Source organism: Varanus komodoensis, unplaced genomic scaffold (genome assembly GCF_004798865.1).
Source record: "Varanus komodoensis strain SLA01 unplaced genomic scaffold, ASM479886v1 scaffold9, whole genome shotgun sequence".
In the NCBI taxonomy this organism is placed as follows: Eukaryota; Metazoa; Chordata; class Lepidosauria; order Squamata; family Varanidae; genus Varanus; species Varanus komodoensis.
This window is the reverse complement of record NW_025336598.1, coordinates 27,824,612-27,852,332: the sequence shown is the minus strand read 5'-3', so window position 1 is coordinate 27,852,332 and position 27,721 is coordinate 27,824,612. Positions and strand designations below refer to the sequence as shown.

Sequence of the window (27,721 nt, the reverse complement as noted above, 5' to 3'; positions counted from 1 at the left end):
CGGCTCTTACTCTTTCAGCACCACGTAAGGCCACCCTGTTCTTCAAGGGATTTAATGGCACCTAGTGACATACAAGTTGCTTTTATGCTGTATTGCTGTATTGAGCAATTGCTTTTAGCTACTCAAAAGTGTTTTAAAATTCTGGTCTTAAATTTTTTATGCTGAATTTTTACGTTGTTTGCATTGTATTAGAATTTGTGGCTTTAGGAATTGTGGAATGCCCTAAATGCTTTGGCCATTGGCTGGTAAAGAACTAAAATTATATATACGCACACATATAAATAATCATTTCTGGCTGTTAAATTGTGTTCCATCAAAAAGACCAAGCTTATATAAAGCTAAGACTTGGGAAGGACTCAGGCTACAGTATGATTATGTATCTCATTATAGCTTTTGCTGATGTAATTGAGGCTTCCTGCTGTGGCATGTTTTGGTGAGTATGTCAACCAACCTCAGTAATCTGGTTCATGGATGGACTATTGCTGTAACAAGTCCCTATTATAGGTCAGTCTGTCAAACCTCCCTCTGAAAGTGGCAGTGAGGGTGGCATCTGAAAATGCTCAGACAAGCACACAAAGGCAGGATGCGGTACCTGGGTACCCCAAGGACACCTCCAGACAAGGCTTTCATGAAATACTGGCCTTGCCTCGTTCATTGAGCTTTACTGGGGGCGGGGGCTCCAGATCCTGTCATCTTGTGCTCATCTTGGCCCTGTACCATCATATTTTCTTTCCTGGGATACAAAATCTCCTAACGAGAGAAAGACAGAATAGCAGCACAAAGCTTTTGATAGGTAGTGCTAGAAGGCATCTACCAAGAAGCCCTGCAGTCATTATATCAAAATGATTCTGCTGTCAAAGCTCTCATATCTACCTCGTAGTCACTCTGGTGAAAAAAAGAAAGAAAATCCCAATGTCCTTCCTCCATGCTTCATTATTTGCTACTATTCCCTCTTTTATGGAGACCATAAACATGTCAATCCATTACAAGAGGATATTTTTAGCCCAATAGCTTGGCAGTACAAACCTAAGCTTTCTTGCCCTCTAGACTATCAGAGTAGCTCCTTGTTCTTTAAACACCCACCACCACCACCCAAATAAATTTAAGCTACTTAATCAAGACAAATTGGGAGGAAAACAATTGTAGATGCTTGTACGAAAAGCCGGCAAGGTCAGTTTTGTCCTGAAAACAAATAGCTGAGTGAGCATGTGCTTGGAGCATATTGTCTCTTATTTCCAAGGCTGCACTGTGAAATTCACTTACAAAAGGCTTACTTCAAAATATGTGCCTAAGATGGTGCTGCTACAAGTGTATGGAGTTCCCTTTCCTGCTTCTCGTTTGGACCTGGCTCTAATAGGCAGACTCGGAGTTCCTGTGAGAAGCAAAGTAGATGCCACAAGATCATCCGTGAGATTCTTTAGCATGATTCATGTGCCACAGACAGCAGGTGGAGAAAGGCATCTTCACAGCGGGCCTCACAGCTATGGGACTTCTCAAATTTGCTCAGACTTAAAATGTTCTGCAGAGGCATTGCGAGGCCTTTCTATCTGGACTGGGCTAACACCATAGAGACTCAGGGTTTTAAGAAATCTGATTAATTTTGTTCCTTTTGGTTCCTTTTGCTGCTTTAAGCATCTTTAGCTACCTTCCAGGTACAATCCAACCCTGAAGATCCACCAGGGGCCATAGGATTTGGCAAAACCCCTCCAATTTGCAAGCAGAATGAGCTGCTAGCAGGATCGCTGAGGGGATCAGGATCATAAGCAGCAGAGGCCTGCGGGTTGCCCTGGTCCCTGCGTTCTCCAAGGAAGGTCTCGCTTGCTGCACGACCGATCTTATTTGGCTGTGGAATGGACACTGTCTCTCAAATATATACCATCTACTCTCTGGAATGATTGCCCCATGGTTTCATTCATTCAAAAATGTTTCTAGACCATGTTCCAGCACAGGAGTCCTCCCAAGATCAGGGGGACGTCTCAGGTGGAGTCAGCTTCCACCAACAACTGAAGACGCATTTGTTTGCCTGGGTGTGTTAGCACTACCAGCCACCTTTGGCTCTTTTAACAAGGGACTTTATTCTTTTATTAACCCTTTTTTGTTCTGCTGCTGATATTCCTTCATGCAAACCACTTCGTCAACCCATTTGGTTTTGCTTTTTTAATGAGCGGAGTGACAGAAACTGTCAGAAATAAATAAATAAATATCCCAGCCCAGATTTGGGACCCTCTTTCAGTGCAAAGGCCACATTCAGTTTCCGAGAAGTGCTTGTGGTGAGGCGAGAAGTGGGGAAAGGTTCCTCATTTCCAGACAAGAGCCTGTCCCAGCTCTACTAATCCAGGTCCTTTGGACTAGCCACTGGGACCTTCCATGTGTGAAGCTCTGTCATTGAACTACATTCCCAATGGTCAACTGTGCCCTTAAGCCTGACAGCACTCGCACCTCAGTTTTCATTCTTTAAAAAGCACAGGGAAGGCACTCAGAATGTTGGTCTCTGTGCCCACGAAGGTCCAGTCCTTGAGTTACCTTCTTAAGAATCACCAGTTCAGTTCAAGAGTCGAGGCTGCATGGTTTGTGTAAGTTCAAAGTTTCCAGTCAGGTGAGGGCATCCAAAAGAATGTCAGTAAGCAGGCCAGAAATCAGATATTGATTAGTTTTAACAAGTCAAGAGAATGCAGATAACAATGCTTATTGTTAGCAACAAAGAGCAGCTCTGTCTGAACTAATTTATAGTCAGCTGGCAATCAGCACAGCTGACTAATTAAATCAGCATGCTGGTTCATGGAAAACTCCCCTTTCAAGCTGTTTGGACTTCTGTCGAAGCCATGCACACCTCCTTCTTCCTAAGGGGTGAATCCCCTCTACCTCTGGCTCCTACTATTGGGGAACCCCAGGACTTCCCAAGAAGGCGCTGGCTCCCCCTCTAATGGAGGACAGTCATCTGCAGCCAGAACCCCTGTGTCTGAGGCCCACTGCACCGGCTTTCTTTACCTGAGGAATCCTCCTCCAGGAAGGACATGACAGAGAGAGGCCTTCCTGCCTGCCTCTAGACCAGCACTCTTAATCTTAAATTCACATTTCTGCATAAGGGGGAAAGGACTGTGATGTTGCTGATGCAGGTGCAGGTGATTCCATGTAGAACCCTGAGCAAGGACAATACATCCTCAGAACAATACATTGGCTAGGTTGCACAGCATTAAACCCCTTGAGAATTTTAAACACGCACTGTGGTTATAATTCCTTTGTGCTTGACAGATGATCAGGCAGTGGGGGACTGTACTTCTTCCTCCCTGCTCTTCCTCACTCCTTCCCCCTCACTCCTTCTTCCAGTGGTATCCCAGGGGACACTGGAAGAGCACCAGGATGTCCTAAGACCTGGGCCAGCAATTTAGTGCTGGCAAGAGTTTGACTTTTTTAGAAAGTGCATCCGTGTTACCCACACTTGGGAAAATGAGGGCAGTCTCCTGTCCCCAACACCACCCCACTACGAATCTGCTGCAAAGGGCATTTAAAAAAAAAATCTGAAAAATTAGTAGTGGGTTTAATTTGGCATGGCCACATGTCTTTATGTGAATCACAGACTTCCTGAAGCAGCATATAGCTTTACAACTGACACAGTAAGAACCCCCAACAGCTTAGAAATATGCAAAGGGATGGAGGGACAGAGTTATGTGACTGCCCACCACTGGGGGAACGGAGTGGCTTAATTCCTCTGGCAGGAGCTGCAGGAACACTTATTTTGAGCTCTTTGGGGCAAGGCAGCACAGAGCTGCAGGAACACTTATTTTGAGCTCTTTGGGGCAAGGCAGCACAACGGGCCTCTCCTCTCAGTCCAAAGTGTGCTTATCTTCTCGCATCCACGGGCACCACTGGCTGTGCTCCTTATCTTTCTTCCCATTGCTACAACTTGTTTGCTTGACAGGCAGAGCACCGGGAAGCAAGTGGCCAGGGGCGTCTTCCGCTGCTCACCACGGCCCAAGTTGGGGTCAGAGGCGGAAGCGAGCGAGAGAGCAAGGCCCTGCACGGCAGCCCCCCCCCCCCCCCGCTTGTTGCAAGCCCCGGGGAGTGCCCAGCTCTGCCTGTCCCTGATGCGGGCCCTGGTGCACACCAGCAGTTTTGCCCATGGGTGGCCACAGACACGGCCTCACTCCAGAAGGGTAAACACAGCATGCCCAGCTTTCGGCAGTTTCTTAAGTTTGCTCGATGGCTTTGCTGGACCGAAGGCCAATTCCAACCTGTCCTTCCCCAGCTTTGGACAAAGAAAAGCAGGGCGTGAGCTTTCCAACAGAAGAAACAGAGCAGGGATCCCGAGAGGGCACGTATAAGCCTTTCGGGGTTGCGGTCCTACGCGCCCTTATTTCCCAATAAATCCGCTTGAAGTTGGTGCCACGTTCCGAGCAGCGCTGTCCTTTTTGAAACTTTACTCAAAAGCAGGCACTGCGTGCAGAGTAAAACAAGAAAAAGACCCTCCGGCCCTGCCCCAGGCGATTGGCAACTTCTCCGCTCGCTTCCAGGCTGCGCTTCGCATTCCGGGCGAATGCGAGCCGTCAGCAGAAGCGGGAGAAATCGGCGGCGCGCCCGCGGGGCTCCCGCTGCCCCGGAGCCGGACCGTCCTCGCCTTCCGCTCCCCTCCAGGGGGAGCCGGGAGGCCACGCCGAGAGCCGCCCCGCCCCGCCCCGCCCCGCGGTCGAGTTTGTTTGGGTCCGCGAGAGCCGCGCGGCGGCGGCGGGCGCGAGGGGACATGGAGGGCTACGGGCGCTTCCTGGCGCTGCTGGGCTCGGCGCTGCTGCTCGGCTTCCTCTCGGTCGTCTTCGCCCTCGTCTGGGTCCTCCACTACCGCGAAGGGCTGGCCTGGGACGGGGACGCCCAGTTCAACTGGCACCCGGTGCTCATCATCACGGGCTTCGTGTTCGTGCAAGGCATCGGTGCGTTCCAGCGGGCGGCGGGGGCTCTGCTGGCGCCCTCCCGGCACGGCCGAGCGGGGCAATGGGGAGCGGGGCGGCCGCTCGGAGAAGCGGGGCAGGGAGAACGCCCAGAGTTGCGTCGGGCACCGAGCGATCCTCTGCGGCCGGCGAGGACTTAGAAATAAAAGTGCTCCCGCACTTAGTGGGCGTTGATTCCTGCGTACTAACAGTCCCCCGCCTGCCCGTTAGGCTCCCAGTCCGAATCGGGGCTCGGTGCCGGCCAGGCAGGGCGAAAGAGCTAATGACGGAGTTCAAGGAATGGCGGGCTTGGCCCCAGGCTCCTTCTGAACCCCCGCAGGTCCCGGGGACGTGGTTCACAGACACCCTTTCAGGCTCGTCAGCCAAGCCCGACTGCGCAATCCTGGACGTGCGTCTATACAGAAGGAGGCCTGGTTGAGTTCCTTCGGGCTCACTCCCAGCAAGGAGGTAGCCTTCGAATCGCAGCCTGCAGCAGATTAAGGATTGCAGGCTCCCCTGTTGCTTCCGAGCCTCTCGTAAGAAGTTGGGTTTGCTTTTTTTACAGGATATTGTTTCGCGGGTGGGCTGAGGACTGAGATCGCTGATGTGGAATTTGGCAACCAGTTCCCTGCTCTTAACGTTTTCCGGGCTGGTGGGTGGGAGCGGCCAGGGTTGTGGCGACCCTGCGCAGCGGCGCGGGCTTCTGATCTTCCTTTGACTGGTGGGACAAGAGAGAATGTGGAGCTCACGCGCCTTCCAGGAAACGGTGCAGTACGAGGCAGACTCAACTAGAAGGCGACGTATTTTGGGGAGTAAACATCCCCCGGAATTTACGCGCAAAAATGCGATTAACAGGCACAGGAAGTCTGTTTCGGGTCTTGTTTTCCTCTCTCCTGGCCTTCTAGATTGTTTGTAATGTGTCTGGGAGGGCGAGGAGCGCTGCAACTTCTTTTTTCCAGCAGCTTTGCATTTTAGAGGCAGCATCATCACATCTGGATTCTGTCAGGCTGTTACTGTTGAGCAGGGAAGCATTAAAAACCGTTCTCTGTGGTTACCGTTTATTAGAGTTTAGCACATTCTGTGCGAATTTTAAAATGTGGAATGTTTGAGCCTGCAATTTCTTTTCATCTGGGAATTGATTTGATTGCTTCGTATTAGTTAGATTGTTGTCTCAGTTTGCAAATTCAGTGGGGACAATTTACTTAAGCATGACAAAGATGGATTGTGCAAGAGAGAAATGAGGAGACGAACCTTTTCCAGATTTAAGCCAGGAAAGGAGTTAGTGCTGATATTCTGTAATATCAGCTCTGCAGTCAGCCAGATTGAACATTGTGGGGCGTAGTCAAGACTCATAGGGTTTCCCCTCCTAAATCGTGGATAATAGCCACTGTAGTTGTTGAAAATTACCTCACTTGAAGCACACAGCTCAGTACTAACAGTTCAGGTTTATGCATGCTTACTCAAAAGTAACTTTGTGTCCAGTAGGGTTTATTTCCAAGTAAACATGTATAGACTTACAAACTTTAAAACAGGATTTTTTAAAATCCAGTGACTACCTCCTTTCTTAGTGTTTAAATAATACTTATGCCTCAATATAATTATTGGTCTAGTTTTTGCTACTGCAGACTAACATCTGCTTAACAGTACATTTATTAGAGTCTTCGTTTTGGCTACAAAATATAATTACTGCCTCTCTGGAAACCTTATTACTAATGCCCACAAGTTTAAAATATTGCATCACTGAAACACTTCCTTTCCTGAGAGGATCAACAAAGAACTGAGTAAGTTAGATTAGATTTAATGGCATCAGGTAATGGGAGGAAGCAACATTGGTTAGGCTTGAACAGGATTAAAGGACTCCTGGTAGAAAACTTTGGCTTGAAGAAAATTCAGATTAGAAATGTAAGTCATGTAGTATGATCCAATACATATTTACTCTGAGGTAAGTTCTGTGTTCTAAGTTTAGTGAAGCTTGCTCCAGGGTGTAACCTTATATTTATAAACTGAATCATGTGTATTTGGAATAGAAATACGGAAACAATGAATCCGAAGGGGTCTCCTAGGCCATCTAGTCTGACCCCCAGCTCTAGCGGGCCCCACTCATTTAATGTCCAACGTGTGGTTGTCCAATTTTTCCTTGAATGCCCTCATTGATGGAACTTCCAGCACCTCCCATGGAAGCCCACTCCATCTCCTAGGGGTGCTAACTGTCAGGAAGCCTGCAACCTGGTCCCTTGAGCTTTGCCCCATTAGTTTGCATTCTGTCCTCCACTTCAGGGGAGAATAAGGTAGGTGGACCTGCAAAATGAAATCAGATGGGGGAAATCATTGTTTGCTTAAATCAAACAGTCCCCATGCAGCATCCAGTCGGATGTGTTGCATGCTTTTTCTTCAAAAACGTTCTAGGCATTTGTTTCAGTGGAAGTCCTGCACCCCCCCCCCCAATATACAAACCTAGCTCAGGGTGTAATCTGTGGCTGCTGGATGCTCTCTGGATAACCATAGGAGAGACTGGTGTCCCAGCTCCAGCCCTGGGAATGCTCTGCAAAGACGAAGCTGGGACTGCAACCTGAGAGTGCCCACATCCCCCCCGCCCACATGGAACGAACCCTGCCTGCTACAGCTCTGAGGCTGCAAGTCTGGCCTTGGAGTAGGGATGGGGGTGTGAGGAGGCTCTGCCAGGATAGCCATACAGCACCTCAGCTGTAATGCATGCACACAGGCACAAAAGATTTATTAGCATTGTAAATCCTGCCTTTTTTTCTCTTGTGAGGAAGCCAAGGTGGCTTACATAGCTCCATCTTTCCTCACAGCAGCAACCCTGTGAAGTAAGCTAGGCTGAGGCCAAAGTCACCCAGTGAGCTTCATGGCTGAGTGGGGACTAGAACCCGGATCACCTCGGTCTTCACTCCAGGACTCTAACCCCACACTAGACTGGCTCATTTAGGGTGCAATCCTATACACAGTCAGACAGACAAATGTCCTAGAGTTTTGGGAGTTGTAGGAAGGTTCTTCTGTCCAAAGATGCATAGGATTGTGCTTTTAGATGGCCAAAATCAGCCATCTAAATTGATTGCAGGGCAGAAGAAGTGCAGGGGCAGCCTTAATAGGATAGCCCAATCATCCAAATTTAGAGGCTTACAGGCAGCCATGGTGGATCCAGCCGGTTATAGTTTGGCTGATTTAAAAGCATTACACACAAGAGATACGCACCAAAGGATTTCTAGGAAAACCATTTTAGGAATCATTTTATATAAGTGTGCTTTGGTAATAAACGGGGTCTTAGGATTCCTGCACACCCCTCCCCCCCCATCCTTCCCTTGCTGTTAATGTGTCGTTAATTTGTTATTTAGCGAGCATCATGTGGCACCCTTGTGCCGCTTTTACAATTCTTATAACTGCACTGTGTATACCAATAAAGCAATGGTAAGACAGTGTCATGCACAAACAATTGCAAGTATGTGGTGGCATTAGGATCCTGCACACAAAGATACGTTTATCATTTGGATAAGAAAAGACAACTGCTTTAAGGAGCGACAGAAATGAAGTAACTTAGAGGAGCTGGAGAACGATTTGCACCACCTGACAAGCATGCAAATACACAGCAAGAAGGAGGCGACCAAGGGAGTGTTGAGTTGTGAAAAAGAAGTGTATAGAAGAGGAAAGAATTGAACTATGAGTTCTTTTCAACAGTCTGTTGACAGTTCAGCCAAGTTGCTGCTTTTAGGCTTCATTGCTCTTCCAGTTTTAATGTCTGCATTTGCCTGTAACACCTGCAGTGGAAGGTGCATAGTAATACAGTGCAGATAGACGCAAAATACTTTGTGTGCCCATAAAGACTGTAATGTGCAAAACCATTGGCCTGGTGTGGAGGTGTAAATGCTAGGTCCAGAGACTGGCATTTGTAATGACAATAGGTTTTTATTAATATTTGACATTAAGTCAAAAAAATGTTAAAAAACAAAGTATCTCCTCCGTCCCTTAAAAGACTAAGCATTCTAACATCACAGCACAACCTGGTGAAGCGGCCTAGAACTCTGAACTTGGAACATGATGGGCGTGCCGGCAGGACCGCGGCTGAGGAGTTTTCCTCTCTGTGCCACCTCCTGTGCAAAACCCTGAGATGGCTGTCGAAGCACTTGTCCTTGGAGCTGGAGGGAAGGAATGTGAAACACCGCCAAGATACTTTCTATGCTTGGGAGCCTGTCTCCTCCCCTCACTGCCTCCAAAAGCCCTTCTCTGAGCTTGCTCTCAGGGCCTCAGCATGGGTCTTTTCGCACCAACGGGGAGTGCAGTGGAGGGCTCAGAAGCCCAGCCCTGGCCTTAGAGCAAGGCTCTGACCTTAGAGCAAGGCTCTAAGTGACCACTTAGAGTCCCACTACTGGCCATTGGATTGCAGTGTGAGGTTGCAATCATATCTACTTAACTTGGAATAAGCCCCCATTGAACTTAATGGGCCTTCCACCTGGAGAGAGTGCACTGTAAGGCCTTGATCTCATGTTCATTTACTACTGTGTAAGCTGCATTGGACCTAATAGGGCTTACAGGCATGTATGGAAGTTTTCAGTAATTTCACTTCTTTTATCCTATTTTGATTTTTAAACATTTTTTTCCTGTCAACCTGTTACTGATTTGAAAACAAGGCCACTCCCTTTTTATTTGAATGCACTTTTCTCTACTCTTTTAGGGTAGGGGAAAGATGTAATATTGCAAAAATGTGTGTATGCAGTTAACTTGAAAAGAACCTTCAAATGTCAATATTGTGCTTCCTTCAGCACAGAGAAATATACATTGATTCAAATTCCAGGACATTCCATTTGGGAACAGAGTTTTCTTTATGACTTGTATAGTAGATATGTAGTTTTTGGCATACACTGTACATAAAATGGATTTTTTTTTAGGATTTAGAACCTTAATGTTAATGTTTATTCCTGTTTGTCTAAACAGACTCCCACCTTTTTATAGTCAAGTTGGTAGGATATCTAATTGCTAAGACTAACCTATGTATTCCATATATTTCATAGAATAGTAGAGTTGGAAGGGGCCAAGAAGGCCATCGGGTACAACCCTCTGCTGTTGCAGGACACCAATTTACATTTATGAGCAACGGTGTATATATTTCTTTTCTCCTTCTCAAACCTCCTTGCAGGCCCATTTGGAAGAGGAACTAAAAACCAAAGAGAGTAATTTTGGCCTGGTCTTTCTGTGCTCTGCCACCCCCAGGATACATCTGTGTCCCCAGGGAACTGCAGAGAACACCACCACAAGAAGACTGGCTTGGGCAGCCTGGGGCATGCCAGGAGCTGCAGTTTCGCACAGCTGGAGGGTTCAAAAGACTTGTAGAAACAGGAATTCATTCTCTTCCCACCTTCACACAACCTGTTCACCCCTGCCTGATCGCTCCTGCCAGCAGGAGAGCCTGCCTAACCAGGGACACAATTCTTTGTGTGTTGTCTGAACGGCTTTGCCACTCCTCATCAAAGCAGATTTTATTCCAGCAATACTGATTCTGATAACACTTTGTCCTGGGTTAAGCAACAGGGTGTCTTCTGGATGTTTAGCACCTCTACGGCCATGATTCCTGGCAATTGGCCATGTTGGCTGGAGCTGATAGGAGTTGTAGTACAAAAAGTCTGGGGAATGCCTTGGTGCCTGTTCCTGCACTCCACTTTCTAGTTGGTTTAGCCATGCCTGCTGGTGGGAAGAACCACACGGGAGGGCACAGGCGCCATGCCCAATGTACAGCTCAGTTCTGGTGGACCAGGCTTCTGTGCCGCGTGCCACGACAGCCACTGCTGTGCACTGAATGAGCAAAGGGGGGCCCATCATGGGGAGGATGGGATGCCAGTCGCCCTGTGCTGACCTTGGGTGCATCTAGCCTGGACCGTTTGAGGGGGGGAGTCTGTCTGCGTGGTTTTGAGGGGAGGCAGCTTTGCAGATGCGGGCATTTCGGAGGTGCTCCCAGAACCTTCCCCTTTTTACTTTCTACCGATATTTTGCTCCGCTTTGTTGGGGACAAATACTTGGCTTGGCATCTGGCTCAAACCCGTCTTTTGCCTGATGCTAGGCAAGTCCCCGCAGCAGCCAGGTTTCCCGGTGGGCCCCCAAAGGTTGAGGCCCTTCCTTTCAGAGGGTGGGACTGGAGTGAGGCCCCTGGCATGATCCAGAAAAGTGGAGTGACAAAGTCTCAGGATGAACACACAGGTGTATTCTTCGATGCAGCCCAACACATGGTGGCTTGGTGACAGAATTTGCAGAGAGCTCTGTGTGCATAGCCAAAGCTGTAAAGTTGACCCCTGAAGAAGGTCCAGGTATCAGTTATATGACACAAGGAGAAAATGTATTGGGACACTTGAAGGGATTCAACCAGCATCCTAAGATTTTATTCTTTTTCCCATCCCTTTGGATCCTTTCCAGTTTTGTTTGATCCGGGTTGTCTTGTTTGTTCCAAACATGCTGTCTGCCCCAAAGCCTGGCTCCTTCCTGCCTGATCTTGGAACCTAAGCAGGGTTGGGCCTGGAGACTGAAATGCTGTAAACTGGCCAGAGAGCTTCAGCTGTGGGTGGTATCGAAATGTGATGTAATGATATAGTAGGAAGGCTTTTTAAAGCTTGCAAACGGGTATGTTTCAAAAGCTGGATCAACTTGCTAGTCTGTGAGAGGTTTGATCAGGAAATGCATACAGAACAGCATGGGGGTGCAATTTAAGCCATTATTTAAACTGATGGTTTAAATAGCTTTCACTTAAGTCAGGAGTGGGCAAATTGTGGCCATCCAGATGCTCTGGCCTTCAATTCCCATCAGCCCTAGCTAGCTGAGATGAGGGCTGATGGGGGTTGTAGCCCTCTTGATGTTCTGGCCTATGTGATTTGAGTCAGTCCACCCTAGCAATGGTCCAATGGGAGTGAGAGGAATCCCTGTGGCATTAAGGTGAGGATGTTGGACGGGGGCTCAGGAAATCCAGGTTCACATCCCCACTCAGCCCAGAAGTTCACTGGGTGACTTTGGGCCAGTCAATGCTCAGCCCAGCCTACCTCACAGGGTTGTTGGAAGGACAAAATGGAGAAGAAGATTATTTAAGTTTGTAGGAAAAGAGGTTTGATCGAAGTGTAATATGTAAATAGAAGGATTATCATTGCAAATTGGGCACAGATACATGGTGTGGGAAGAAGTGTCCTGGGGGAAAGCGAGATGGCGAAGAATCTATACAACAGTCTCCTGAAAAACTGTTGAAAGGGATTAGAGAAAGAGAATTGACTCCATGGAAGGAATGGACCAAGGTGAAGAGGAAAGGAAGTATCAACTTGGCAGTGTGTTCCATTGCTGGATCATGCTCTGACTCAGCAGCAGGCATTGCTTAGAAACCTGACGCCATGCGCTTTAATCCGTGAAGATTTGATACCCCTTCTGTATTAGAGTCTGGCTCTTGGGTGGGGTGTGACTGCTTGAGCCAACTTTGGATGATTAAGTACTCAAAAGCTGAGGGACGTAATCTGAATAATACAAGAGCTGTCGCCATGTTCTGCGGGAGAAGGACTGTTCTCCAAATTTCCTCATTCTCTCTCTCTCTCTCCCTTCCTAGCGATTATTGTGTACAGGTTGCCGTGGACCTGGAAATGCAGCAAACTCCTGATGAAATTAATCCATGCTGGGTTAAATACCATTGCTTTGATGCTGGCAATTATTTCCCTGGTGGCTGTTTTTGATTTCCATAATGCTAAGAAGATTCCTAACATGTATAGTCTGCACAGCTGGATTGGATTGACTGCTGTCATTCTTTATGCTCTGCAGGTTAGACACCATTTATAAATGGTACTTAAAGGTGAAATAGGATGTCTTGTTTTATCTCTATTAGCAATGTGTTTTCACAGCTGAACGGCCTGTATGTGAATTGTTTTAATTGGGGATTTTATGTTTACTACAACTCGAGACATACAATTTTGTATCCTGGTAAGCCAAACTCTGTGTTCCTTATAAACAGAATAATTTATGTAAATATGTAAGTTGTCTTATGCAGATTGGCTTTCTATTATGCACACTCATTCAGTTCAGGGGCTTTAAAAAGCTCTTTTCCTGGTAATCAGGTAACACCTGGTCTAGGGAAGAAATATTCTTTGCCAGCATTTTGGAGTGAGCACCACAGGTCCCAACAGGTAGGAAAATAAAAATAAAAAAAATTAAATTTGTCTGATTTCAACTTCTCTCCTAAGAAGGGAAGAAAAAGCAGAACTCCGAGAGAAAGGAAGAATAGATCAAAATGATTCCCAACTAAGATAGCCTACTGAGAGGGAAATGCCATATTGCTGGGGGGTGAGTTAAAATGTTTGAAAGCATAATACTACTAAGAATGGGTGGTTGTTTTAGACAGAGTGGTTGAGTGGTTGTTTTATACAGGCTTTCTTGGAAGAATGGCAAGGAGGTTATTAGGGTTCAAGAAGAAGTGCAGTAAACTTTCCCAGTTTTCGAAAACCAGGATAATTTCTTGAAGCCATGCCAAGATCTGATGGCATTTAGCCTGTTAGAGCACCGAGATCATTGCTTCAAAGGTGCATTTGTCTGTAAATAAGGAGTGCTTTTGCTGTGAGAACAAAACTGTTTGCCTTCCTGAAGCAACATTGCCCCTGCTTCAGGAGGAGAGGTTAGAGCCGGTGTACTTTCTAAAAATGCAATAGAGGGATAAAGGAACTTCGTAGAGATGCTGGAGTTTTTTCCTGGCTTGGGGAGGGGAATTGAGGTGTCACTCATCCATGCCTTGTCCTATTCAGAGAACCATTACAGCTAATAATAAGAGAAGTACAAGCTTTCTTTTGCTTATTTATATTCTGCATCCATATTTCAGCATTGTATTCAATACACTGAATATCATTTTTGACACAACTGGTTTTGTTTCTTCCTAAGTATCCTCAGATCTAAAGGGGGGTGCCTTGGCTGGACCAGGCTCCTGGAGTTAAAACTCTAAGAGTATCCTAAAAGCAATAATATGTGCAATATCATCATATGAGCAACCTATCCTTGATTCTGCTGCTTTAACTTTTCCCTTTCTGTGTACAAAAGTCTGCATCTTCTCTACCCCACAAAATGTGGCAGTAGGGCAAGATGTTTTAGACTACGGATGTTCTTGACTTTGGATGTTTTAGACTACAATTCCCAGAGTCCCACTGGCTATACTGCTGGGGCTTATGGGAGTTGTACATCTGGAAGAGGGCCTCACAACCCTAACCTTGTCCCACAGGTATTTCATATAACTTTACAAAGGGACCATATCAGAGACATTTTAAATCTCTTTGTTTTTTTAATTTAAAGTGAGGGAAGAAGAACTGTATTATTTCATATAAATGTCAGAAGCCACCTGGAGAATACAAAAATCTTCAAGAGCATTCTAAACATGAGGCAGTTCAGACACAATAATTAACCCATGAATTGCTGCTGCGTATTCCACAAGCTTTTTGACTATTCAACCCTAGATTAGGTGTTTCTGTGTGACATCTGAACTCAAACAAAATAGGTTAATTGTAGGTTAAGCAGAGGGTTCAGCTGCCCTAACTAATTGTAAGTTAACCGTGGAATGTTTAACCCACAGTCAACCCACAGTGTCTGGATTTGGATGTCACAAAGCAACCCCCATTCACCTCAGTTGGGAGTTGAATGTTTACAATGGGCACTCAATGCACTTGGCACACATTGTGGGTTAATATACCCACAGTTCACTGCTATTGTATGCAAACTGGGTCACTGACCAGAAGCCATTCTCCATGGTGGCAGGCAATTCCTAACCTTACCTGGGGCCTTCTGTGTGCTGCTGAGCTCTGCCCTTGTTCGTGGTTGAGGCCATGGACACGGGCAGGGCCCAGACAAAATCCCGCCACCCTCCTCTGGGAGTTCTGGCCAAGCTGTCAGCAGCTCTCTCCTGCTCCTAAAAGATGGGCTTGCCAGCAACAGATCCTGAAATGTGTTTCCTTCTCCACAAAGTAAATGCAGTACGGGGTAGTAGCACCATTATTATTTTTTCTAGATTGATCGCCAGAGAGCACTTACGTGCCTAAACTGGGGTTTTGCTGTTCATATCTATTCAGAGCCAGTCATGGCCGCACGCCCGGGTTTCTAGTGCTGCAGCCAAGCTCTTCCGTTTGAAGGTGACAAGGAAGGGGCCAGCCAGTGATGGCCTGGTTATTTTGGAATGGGTAACATTTTAAGAGCACCAAGAGCAGCAGAGAAAACTAGTGGCAAATGCGTGCTAACCATTCTTCACCTCGTACTGGTTAAACTGCACATCAAAGGCAAAGAACCGAAAGACAATTAGTTTAAGAGGGACTAGATTTGCACTGCTTTTTATGTTTGGTTTGGATCAGTTTATGATCTTGAAATGGAAGACAGAGCTTTTCTCTGTTGTGTAAGATGATTAGTATTCATTTGGCTGCACTCAGAGCTTTAAGATGAACATAAAGTGTTTGCCCAAAGTTTTTATTATTTGACAGTAATGCAGCTTTTCCATAGTTGATGACAGTGCTTTACCAACAAGTTCAGAGTTTCAATCTTAAGCATTTTTGTTTCAAAGTGTTGAGAAAGTTGCGTGTTATTTTTGCCTGTCTTGCTCACTATCTCGGTATATAAATTGACTCTCTCTGTGGATACAATAACAGTTTGTTATAGAAGTTCTCAGCATCTTTCACATGCAAATCTTATATAATCTTTTACCATAAGTCCTTTGAATGTAATGTAAAAGAAAATCTTTCGACTAGTTTTATCATATAGTCTACCAGCAGCTTTTCCCACATGTGGGAATAATCCTGTAAAAATAATCCTATATGAAGGGTAGCATTATCCTGTTGTTTAACGTGTCCGGGCTTATTTGGTACTGTTTAAAGGCAGTCTGAGTGGGAGCCATATTGGTTCTTTAAACTAAACATGGGGTTTACCAGAATATAATCTTATGGTTAATAAACCGAGCAGTCAGGGGTGACAAAAGATTCGATGCTAGTCTTTCCAACTGATGCCCTCCAGTTGTGTTGGTCTAGGAGTTCCCTCATCCCCAACATGGACATACTGGGTGGAGATGATAGGCAGTGTAGGCCGAGCATCTGGAGGGCACTAGGTTGGGAAGGCTGATCTTTGAATGTGACCCTATGAAACTTGAGATCAAGAAAGAATGGGAGCTGCTTGCTTACTAGGGAAAGTAACCAGGATTAAAGCAGGTTTAATCAAAAGTATCCAGAAAGCAATCTCTCTTTGGATATGTTTGTATACTCTTTATATTGTATAAATATAACCCTCTGTGAACCCTCTGTGAAAGATGTTAGGAGACAGAGTACCCGGAGGAGGGCCTTCTCTGTGGTGGCACCCCGACTATGGAATGTGCTCCCCAGAGAGGTCTGCCTGGCGCCGTCATTATATGTTTTTTGGTGTCAGGTTAAGACCTTTTTACTTAATATTTTAATATATTTTAATATTGAATTTTATTGTTGCATTTTATTAACTTGCAGCCAGAGTGGGCTGTCAAATTACCTATGTTGTTAGCTGTCCAGAGACGCAAGTAATTGGACGGCATACAAATCTTATAAATAAATAAATACTGTTTTTCTTATTTATTGTTAAATACCCAGCAGGGAATGTATTGTAGTCACACCTACTCTGACCTGATTTTTTACCTTTCTGATTGGGTCATGTTTGCAATATGCCCCTCTCTTGGTCTGGCCCGGCCTTGCCTTCATGCCTCACTTTTGAAACACTGTGATCTTCTCCTGTGACACGTACAAACACACGTGTGTATATGAACAATATGAAAGTAACAGTTCTCATGTGAAATTTGGATTGTCTTTAAGATACTGCAGGAATTTTTCTATTTAAATAACATTTCCTGATTAAAGAAATCTCTTTTCCAGCTTGTTCTAGGTTTTGTGGTCTTCTTGCTTCCTTTTGCTCCCAGCTCTCTTCGAGCGACAGTTATGCCAATACATGTATATTCAGGCCTTCTCATCTTTGGAACAGTGATAGCGACAGCACTAATGGGAATTACAGAAAAGCTTATTTTTGCTTTGTAAGTATCCTTTCATTTCTCTGTTTTAGGCCAGTATCTGTTGTTAGCGATGCACTTACAGCGGCTTTCTTTTCCAGAAAGTCACCAAATGCGTATAGCACTTCCCCACCAGAAGCTATTTTTGTGAACACGCTTGGCGTGCTGATCCTGGTCTTCGGTGCTGCCGTTTTGTGGATTGCGACAAGACCACACTGGAAGCGCCCGCCTGAGCCGAATTCAAAAATCCAGCAGCACAACAGAGGAACACTTGACGATAATGAAGAGGGGACCACTGCGGCCGATTGCAGTAATGAAAACAAGTCTGATGTGGAATTCAGTGGCGAAGCTGCAGCTAGGAAACGAAATCCCAAAATGGATGAAGCTGGTCAAAGGTCAACCATGTAAGGATGGTGGATGTTAATAGCAGTGCCTTTCACAACACCAAGAGGCTGACCTTTAGTCCCTTCTGGCCATTGATTCATATATATTGCTTAATGCTGTTTCAGAATAATTGACATGAGTTGATAAGGTCTTCAATTCTAGAAGAGCCCATGCTTATGACTTAAATAACCTTACTGTAACTTTTGACCAAAAGAAAGAAATGAACTGGAAGGAAATATTTCCATTTTCTATTGACTCAAGTCCTGCCGTTTTAAGTTACAAGCAGGTGTCTCTGTGAATCAGTGGTTGGCCAGTTTTCTCTGTGCATTCCTTTGTATCTGTTGAAGACATTTAGAAAAATACAATTTTCTAATGGAATTTTAAGCTGAAGGATTTCTAGCATCCATGGAATAAACAAATTGGTTGAAAAAAAAATTTCAGTTCAAATGATTATTCCAGCTGAAACAAGCCTTAGTGCATTTGGCTAATACCATCCCAAGTGCAGCTGGTCATGTCATCCAAACCGATTGTTCATTGGTAGGTGGTTATCCTTTCAAACAAGCCATGCTGCTTGGTTTCGGACAACACAAACTATTCCTAGGTAATTAGGCAAATTGCACTTGGCACATGTCATGGCTTAAACAGTGATTTAAATGATTGTGTGAACCAGGCCATCAGAAGAAAGGAAAGTTATACCGGGGGGGGGGGGGGGGGGTGCATCTGAAATTGCCAAAAAAATTAACTTCTACAGGTGTTGCTCAGATCTGTTTTTACAGAAGGGTCAATTTAAGGCGATTTAACTTAGGGGGGAAAAATGACCTTCTCCCCTCATCCACAGTCTCCCATAAATGATGGTATTTAGGGCTTTGCATATTACTTTCAGCATCTCAAATAAGACATGCTAACAGTGTTAGAGTACGTAATTTGTCATTTGATTTGATGACACCCAAAATTGTTTTTGTGCAACCCCCACAAAAAACTTGGATATAAGTTCTTCAGCCACAGTGTTGGGATTAAATGCTCACCTTGCTTCTCTGACTCTGGGAGCCGAGCCAGGAGAAGGGGACACGGGCAGTCCTAGGGAGATGCCCCCAAGTGCTTGCTCTGGAATTGCACCACATTATAAGTGCAGCACGAGTGATGTTTTAACGAGTGAGTGTTTAAGTATGACATGCAGAGGGACTTGATTATGACGGCTTGATTCGGCACTGTTCTACTGTGGACACTTTAAGTGAAAGCAATTTGCCTTAAGTAGTTCGTGTCCAGGACTGTACAGTTTTTACAATGAGAAAATCCCCCCCTGCAATTATGCTTGACTGTGGATTTTTACAAACCACAGCACTGGATTAAATTCTGGTTCTTCTGCCTTGATCGAATGGCCATAGATTTCAAGAAGCCACTGATTTCCAATATCTTACATGGGATGGTATCCCCATATGTTGCAAACGTTCCTTTCCAAAGATGGATCAGGAAAGGAGGAAGGCATCCTATTGCTCTGGTTTGTATTCAGGCACTTAAAATGTCACAGAACTCCTGAAAGGTATTTTTATAGTTCGCTATGACAATCAAGTGACTGCATGCAATCAGACTTGGGTACCACTATTGTTACAATTCAGCACATGTGTCTTAATCTTCCTTTCTGGAGTCGGGAGTGTCAGATCACATCATTCGGCTTGGTGTCTTCTGCCACTGCCAGTAGCATGCCAAATCGGCTTGAGTCAGGAAGACTGAGACAGAAATATCGTTTTGTTTTGAGTGGAGCACCTGATACAGATTGCCCATCCGTTCCTCTTTTTTGGTGGTGCCAGAATAAATTTGTCTGGCATCCAGGGCACAGCACACAGTGGCTGATCGGGTTATGCTACTGACAGAAATATGTAGGTGCTGTGCTGTGTTGTGTTGAGGAGAAACTTCTAAACCCTTCAGTGATGTGATTCATAAGGGCACTGTCCTGTGGGATTGATGGCCTTTAGAGGGAACCCTCAGAATTCAGAGGCTTTGCTGAAACTTTGCTGGCAGGATAGGAGAAGGGCTGAGCAGCTGCTGCATCTTGTCTTAAACGTCCCCCTGCAGAATGCGCAGGCTTCTGAGCCTGTCCAACCCACGGGTGCTAAGTGGGGCTGGGTGGAAAGAGGCCATGGGGTGCCGCAGAGCCAGAGGTGGGGCGGTCCCTGCCTCCCCTTTTCCATTCACCAGAGCACTTCCCTTTTGACCTCAAAGGTGGTCCAGCACCGGCTGCCATTGATCTTTCTGTCACATCATGTGAGGTGCTGGACCGGGGGATCTGTTGGTGGCTCCCCATCCCAAAGTCATAGGAGTCTATTGCCTCAGGAGAAGGATCCAAAATTCCCTCTGGATCCTGGAATGCTCTTTCAGGGATCTTAGATTTGTTCTGCCTGTCATTTCGAAAGTATTACTTTTTATAAGAGCTCTGACTTAAGGAATCATGGGGCAGAACTGGGGAAAATAACCCTGTCTATAAAAAGCACCTTTAAAATATGTTTGGCAGGAGGGAAGTCTTCATTATGTACACCTTTTAAATAGTGATGAAATCGAAAAATGTTCAGGTGTTCCAAATGCGTTTGGAAGTAATACTAATTCTCAGTATTGCTAAACACAGATATGTCCAGTAACTATTCGAGATCTCAATTTTGAAAGCACTGTGCTAAGATTTTTCAAATCTGGTTGTTTTAAACTTATTTCCATGGGGAAATTGGCATAAGAGTTGAAATGTAAAAAAAGGAAGCAAATGTATGTGTTGTAAATCATGAGGAACAACTACCTGCAGATAAATGTAATATGCAGAAAACAACAGAACTGCAGCAGAAAATTGGAGGACCAAGTGTACAGAGTGAGGCACCATGTCTTTTTAAAGCTCTGTGCAGTCCACTTTTGGCTGGGTCCCAAAAGTAAACAAACTTATTTTCTTTCAAGGCTATTAAATATAAAGCAAAACAAAACCACACACAAAAATGAAGCTTTTCTTCCAAAGAGTTCCAAGGCAAATTGGTGCTTGGCTGCTAAATGAATGCAGATGGGCAAACTGGATGCATCGGGCTATTGTCCTGGAGGAAAGGAAGTGATTGTCCCAGAATTATTGTCCTTGGAGGAAAGGAAGTAATTCAATCCCTGGTGAGCCTCTGAGGGTGGAAGGCTCCTTTGCACCAGGCATCTGATGTGTTGGCAGTAGCAATGCAGTGGTGAGCCAAGGTGCAGGAAGCCTTACCACACAGCAGGGATGGGCAACCTGTGGCCCTCCAGGTGCTGTTGGCCTGCACCCCATCGGGCCAAGGCAGTGCAACCAATGGTGAGCAGTCCATGGGGGTAGAAGGATCTGGAGGATCACAAGGTATCCGAGCTGAGGATGTCCTTCCTGCTCATCCTCTCGAGCAGTGGCTTTCAACCTTCCCACAGCCAGCGGCTGGCGAAAACAGGAAAACCACCTCAAGGACCACTGAGGCAGGAACAAAAAGTCATCTTCAAAAAGCAGAGTGGTGGTTGAAAAGCACTGCTCCAGAGAACCTTGGAAAATCAACTTTGTGGGAAGTGAGCCTCTCTCAGGAAAAAAGGGTTTGCTGGAATGACCGTGCCCTTCAAAGGCCAACTCCCATTTGCTCAGGCAATTGCAAAACAGTTTGGCGAACAATGGTCCCGTGAAAGGTCAAGAGTGCTGAATGGTATCTTGTGCCAGCCCTCTTTATTTTGAGAACTTAAGTGCTTTTTTATACCAGCAGATGCCTTTTTTGGCTGCTAGACGTTCAACTTTTCCTGTTCAGTGTATCTAAGAGTATGCCTAGAATATTGTAAATAAGACTAAGCAGACTATATGATGCTTGTAATCTGCTTGTACAGAGGGAAACTTAAGAGATTACCAAATATGTTAATTACAAAAGACATCCTTTGAATAGTTGTCATGAATGGTGATTCTTTTGTAGAACAAACAGGACATACATTTTGTAACATTTTTATAATGCAATAAAAGTTACTGCAGTCTGTATTTAGCGTACTGTGGAGCTGTGTTACTAATACTGATTGCTAGACTGCATGCTGGTTGGAAATACAAAGTGCACATCCTGCGGTAACATCTTAATGGTTACCAGCAATTTATCTTCCAGATTTCCCTGGATTTCATAACGGGGGTTGCTTCTTTGCCGCATTCTTTAACTATACCAGTGAGACATGGCAACAGACATCCCTGGAGCGGATACTCCTGGTCCGAACAGCGTTCCCACCAACACAGTGATGCTCACTGGGGAGTGAAGAAGAGGCAGCTGCAACGGAGGGTGCAGTCTGCATGCACCATGAAGTGACTGCTGCTCCTGGTGCTAATGCCGTATATTTTGGGGCAAGCGGAGCAAAAGCTGAGTAGCACCGGGTTCAGTCAGATGCGCAGAGCACTGTGAGGCGCGTCCTGCTGCATTGCACCTTCTTGGAGATGGGCTGGATCAGATCCGGGCTTGTGCAGCTGGGCTGGTGGAAGCCGAACTCCCGCTCCCCGTGGCATCCTCTCCAAAGCGTGGCACGTAGGTCATGGGAGCCTGCTGGGTGGAGCTGGGCATGGTGTGGAAGGAGGAAAGGGATTCTGTTGGTGGGAGAAAGATGGCTTCCGTTCCGTGAGCGGGCCTCCAAGGTGCCTCCGCTCTTCTGTTTTCTTGGAACGTCCCTCTGTCCTTCGCACCAGTTTTCTCCCATATGGTGCCCTCCAAATGTCCCCCCATCTGCCCCAGCCGACGTGGCCAATCGTTAGGGGTGCAGGAAGACGAGGTCCACCTGGCCGCAGACGGCTACGCAACCCCGTTCAGCAAGGTTCTCCGACCTTGCGTGGCCCCACGGGTGGGAGGGGCAGTGAAGGTGCTCCTGGCAGCCCTGCTGCATGTGCCTAAGTCTGGGACCAGACCAGGGAAAATTCCCCACTTGTGCTCATCTTGCTCTGGATCTCTATCAGGGCTTCTTCTGTTTCAAGGACTCTGCCGTGCTAGTGAATTTGTTCTATTTGTTAGAGTTAACTCCTGCCATTCTTCCTCTTACACATAACTCGAGGGGGCTCCTCTCCCTTTTGTCCTCACAACAGCACTGGGAGGGAGGTGAGGATGAACGTTGGTGACTAGCTAAAAGGCATGGCCAAGTGGGGCCTTGCACCTGGATCTTCAGCAGTCCAGCCCTTGCCACTGAGGCACCGGCTTCCAAGTGGTTGCAGGAAGTGAGGCTTGGCATGCGCAGACCAATCACATGTCTGCTCCAAATTCCATGTTTCTTCTAGATGCAGCATTGGGAAGTTCACATAGAAAACTTCCTGCAGTTACTACTTTAACAGGCAGGACTTATGGATGGTGGCTCTTTGGCTCATGGAAATGATGGCAACAGCTAGCCAGGTCTCACCACTGTGGTAGGTCCTCTCTTCTTGTTGGAGTCCAGCAGATGGTAGGACGGTAAAAGCTGAGGATATCTAGATGAGCAGATTGGGCAGAGTTTAGCTCTCCAGATGCTTTGGACTGCCATCTCACAGAAGCCCTTGTCAACATGGCAAATAGGCATGTTGGGAATTGAAATCCATAACATCTGGAGATCTTCTTTCAGCTCAGCCCTGATCTAGAGCTATCCACAAACATGTTTAGGTGTTTCAGAATTCTCTGAGGTACCTGAAACTTGTTGAGGCGTTAGTGGTGAGGAGGGTTGGTCAGGCCTCAAGCAGTTCCTTTGTCTTTCCTTCCTATATATATCTTAAGCGGTGCTGCGAGAAAGTATACAAACATGAGTTAGCAAAAGCTCATGGTAAAAAAAGAAGTCAACCAAAAGCCAGGAGTCCAATCCACAGAACGACATAGCCATATCTCTGCCCTAACGAAACTCACCGGTTGCATAATGGATCGTAAGAGCAGTTCAGTGCAGCCATAAGTTTCTAGGTAAATGTTCCTGCTGCAGTTATTCAGCTCAGATGCAGAGATACTCAGCACTATTCCAGAAAGAATGTTCAAAATAGTTGAGAAATGAAACAAAATTACCCCAGTAAACTTTTCTCCTTCCTTCTGCTCTGCAATTTTTGCCATGTTGTTAATAGACTATTAACCCAATATTAGTAAAGATAATTCATCTAGGTTGAAAGGAGTGGAGAGACTATGGAATGGTAAGGGAACGACCTGAAGTCTCTTCCACATACCATGGCAGATCTACAGAAATCCTCCCACGAACCGGGTCACAGTCCTGGTGCAATTTTATAGAGGAATATAAATCTTGCAGAAATGCAATAGAAGGGGAAGAGGGAGAGCTAGATTTCAAAGTACTTGATTCCCCCAAGCAAGCCTGTTCCGTATCTTTCCTTTAGACAAATTTTTGGAGGAAAGATAAGAGAATTGATCTAAAATGAAAGTCGGGAAAACTGATTAAACTGCTCAGTGCTTCACACAAGTTGTGATAATTTGCTACAAATATATCAGCTCGTATCACAATTCTGTCGCCATTTTAAGCCCAGTGGAATTCAGTGTGATTTGGATGAACCTTGCAATGTGCAGAATGCAGCCTGAGATACTAGGAAAGCTTCTTAAAAGAATGTCCTTTGCCATAGCATTTTTGCTATTTTTGTCTCCCCCTGGTGAACATGGCTACATCTCAGAAACGCATTTAGTTATGCGATAAAATAAATCTCTGGTGTTGCTGGTATGCCAAAGACATAGAAATAGAAAGGGATAAAACATAGATGTACAGAAATGGAGACAGGCACTAGCTTCATTAAAGAGACCTCCGTGTTTCTCTCCATCTCCAGGACCTCATGCCAGAATTGCATTCAGGTAGCAGCACAGTCCGATGCAAATATATGCTGCTGGAGGTTTTGATTTGCAAAGTACAAGATGCTCTTTTCTATCCTTGCAGAATGGAGCAGCGGCATGAGCAGGATGAAGGCAAAAGTGTTTTTCGGGCAATTTATTCTTTCATGCATGGGACTTGGTTATCCATAACAGACCAGTACCTGAATGAAGGAGAAAAGTCACAGACAATCATAGGAATTCATCAGTCCATGATACCATAATGTGCAGCATTTCATTCAAAGACAAATCACACAATTACAGAGGAGAAATGTTCTATAAAAAGCAATTACTTAGGAATGAAATACCCTGAAACCTTATGGCCCACTGGAGTACACACTGAGAGAATATTTTTATATTAAAATACTAGTGTCCTCCTTTCAAAGCTCCACAGCAAGACTATCCTATTTGCCGCAGAGTTGTAGTGCCCAGTGGATTATAATGTGCAGTAACCATCACCAATCAGACACATTCAACTTTATTAACAACCTGAGAGTTGTGTGGCAATTAGAACAAATTATGTATGCATTTTACATGAAAGTTATGATCCCTTTATCAGCTGAACAATTCATCGAAACAATTATTTTTTGCAGTGTGTGAGGAAAGGTAGCAAAGCAGTACTTTATGGACAAGTGCATAATAGTTCCCATATTGATTACTTTCCCACAAAGCTGCACCTTGTCTGTGATCTGCATTCTAGATTCCTTCCACTCACTAAAATGAGTGTTTGCTGTCACACAGCAAGGAAGAAAAGGGAAAGGAAATACAACACTGCAAAGTAAGCCTCACAGATTTTCATTCTACCAACAGTGTTTGGCATCCATAGACCACACAAACATAATTAAACTGTCAGTAGAAAAGTTATTTAACATGCTGTTTGCCACCAGCTCCCTGTATTTATCTTCTCAGTTGCAATTCAGACAGGTTTAAATGCTACTCTTAAGTCTTTGTAATATAGCAAAAATTAACTAGGGATTACATATTACCAAAGCAATTGGGTTTATTTTGCACTGAGCGCATTTAATCTTCCAGATGGTCAGAAGATGGATTTCTGTTTCCTACCACCAGAATGATGTAAGATTAGGGTCATGCCCGTTAATGATCACATGGCACACTTATAAAAAGCAGGCTGCTAATGGCCAGATTTCAAGATGGTCAATTTCCTTTCGAAGCAGCGGCCCTTGCTTTGGGGCATTTGACAAGTGGTACATTTCCTTTCCTTTAGCAAGTCAATTCTCAGGAAGCTAAGATGGCACAAAAGCAAGACATTGGGAAGATGCCGGTGCTTAATCTCTTAAGATAACTCCAGCAGCCTGCATCACTAGGAACATGCTGGCAGGTGGGTACAACGGTGAGGGGGCTTCTCTTGGTGCAGGGATGCTGAGCCTCTTTCAGCCCAAGGGCCAAATCCAATTTTGGAGTTCTAGGAGGCTGCATCCCTTGCTGGATGGGTCCAAAAATACTAGCCTGTGGTAGCTTCAACCTCTTCCTGCTGGTAACTTACCCTAGAAGAGATATTTCAACCTGTCTGAATGACAGAGGAAGCTGCATAAACCAGGGAGCCACCAAACAGTTGAGTCACTGTATTAAGGAATGGCAGATCTGGGCCACAGGCATAAGGTTCAACGCCCCTGCCTTTGTGGAACACATGTTCGCCCTCACGAGGCAGGGCATCCCATTTTGCTGACACCCCCTCACTTCTCACAGCCCTCTCTTCCACACCCCATTCTGTTCAGGAAGATTCCCCTGGTGCTCAGGAACAGCTTGCGGGAGGTTGACAACAATCGGTGCTTTCAGAAATGCCTGCACTGAGGAAGAATCATGATTCTCAACAGCCCAAGAAACTCTTATGTTGACATAATGCCATTGCTACTGCGCTCCAGCTCCTTCTCTATACTTTGGCGCTTTGCAAAGAAACTGAGAACATTACAGGATGGGTCAGCCTCACTGTTAGCTAGCCAACTCCTTGTGGTTTGGGCAAAGCTGTTTTGTGAACTAGAAATGGACAGGGGAGGCTGGGCACCCCTATCTCAGTGGGGTCCCTTATCCATTGCAGTGTTAATTTCGAACATTGTAGGCACGATCTGTGGTTGGATTTCAGTACCACGGACAGCTCCTATGATACTCCATATAAGGTATAGGAGTACTTTGCTTCAGTTGCCAGACATAGCCGGAATGGGAGACTGGGTGCGTTCCTAATCCCACAGACAGCTGGTGGGCAGGCATTTGCTGCCACTCCGTTTTTGTGCTCCTCCCATTCATTTTAAAATGCCACCGTGGCCAAATAATGCCATTGTCGGCTCCATGCTTGCGAGCACCTTCAAACAGGACAGCCAGCAAGCTCCCACAGAAAGATCTTTGATTGCTGGCCATTGCTCTGGGGCTTACGTGAATTATAGTTAAAAACAGGTGAAGAGAACCAGGTGCTCTAAGACACAGGCTAGTAAAATAAGCCCCACAGTCCTAATTCTCTCTTGATCTTTTTCCTCTCATATGTAGTCTCTCAGCAGCACTGAAACCCTTAAGCCTGATTCTCTGAGCTGCTGAAATTGTGCACCTATTGCTGTGTACATTCCAGAACAAAGGTAAGCTTCTTGGAGCAGAAACCTGCCTTCTTGGAGATTACAGGGACCTGTATTCTTTAAGGATTGTACGCAGCAATGGCACAGCACCACTATCTACATGAGATAAAATAATACAACTAGCTGTTCATTTTTGCTTCCACAAATCTTCACCACATCTTTAGTCAGGAAGGGAACACCATTTTGTTTCAGACAAAATTTGCAGCTGGCTTTCATCGAGGGACTGCAACACAGACTGAAGAAACAGACATTTGCCCCAATTCAGCAAATGTCATATTTATTATAGGACTGGGTTTTCACAGAAGGATCCACTGTGCTGGGTGCACAAAAGCCTATTGTGCAGAAGAACAGGAGAAGAAAAGAGCCCATGGGCCTGTGATTCATAGTGATCTGGAGGGCAGCAATGGGAGAAGAGGGCAGGGGAGTCGGCTTCTGCCAGTCCCGTGACCCACACTAAAACCTGGACACCACTAACATCCAGCATTCCAAGAATGTACACAGAACCCCATCCCCTAAAGCGCTCCAGCTTAATTATTCTTAATTGATGGCAGGCATCCATTGCATAGGCCTGTTTATTCATAATCGGTTCTTTCTCTTTGCGTGTGTGTGTGTGTGAGAGAGAGATGTATTTATTTATTTATTTATTTATTTATTTATATTGTGATTTATATCCTGCCTTTTTCCTACAAAGGGCTCAAGGCAGCTTACATCATTCTCCTCCTCCTCCATCTTATCCCCACAACAACGGCCCTGTGAGGTAGGTTGGGCTGAGAGTCTGTGACTGGCCCAAAGTCACCCAGGTGGCTCCATGGCTGAGTGGGGACTCGAACCCAGGTCCTCTGAGTCCCAGTCCCAGGCTCTTAACCACTGCACCCCACTGGCTCTCACCATATACTCTCAACAGTATATAAACCACTTCCTCTCTTTTAGCTAGAGTTTCCCAGGTCCTTCTTTTCAAGAAGTGTCAGATTATAGTATCCAGTATAAAATCAGCAAATAACATTAATAAAACAATACAATTGAAAT

At 45.6% G+C, this 27,721-nt stretch overlaps 1 protein-coding gene across 1 annotated transcript; it reads left to right on the top strand.

Moving 5' to 3' along the window:
* Nucleotides 1-4,723: 4,723 nt before the first annotated feature.
* Nucleotides 4,724-21,310, top strand: LOC123017052 (plasma membrane ascorbate-dependent reductase CYBRD1). Its single transcript, XM_044418126.1, has 4 exons — nt 4,724-4,922; nt 12,502-12,710; nt 16,799-16,953; nt 17,031-21,310. The coding sequence occupies exons 1-4, from the start codon at nt 4,739-4,741 to the stop codon at nt 17,335-17,337; spliced, it is 855 nt and encodes a 284-aa protein (XP_044274061.1). The 5' UTR covers nt 4,724-4,738; the 3' UTR covers nt 17,338-21,310.
* Nucleotides 21,311-27,721: the final 6,411 nt, after the last annotated feature.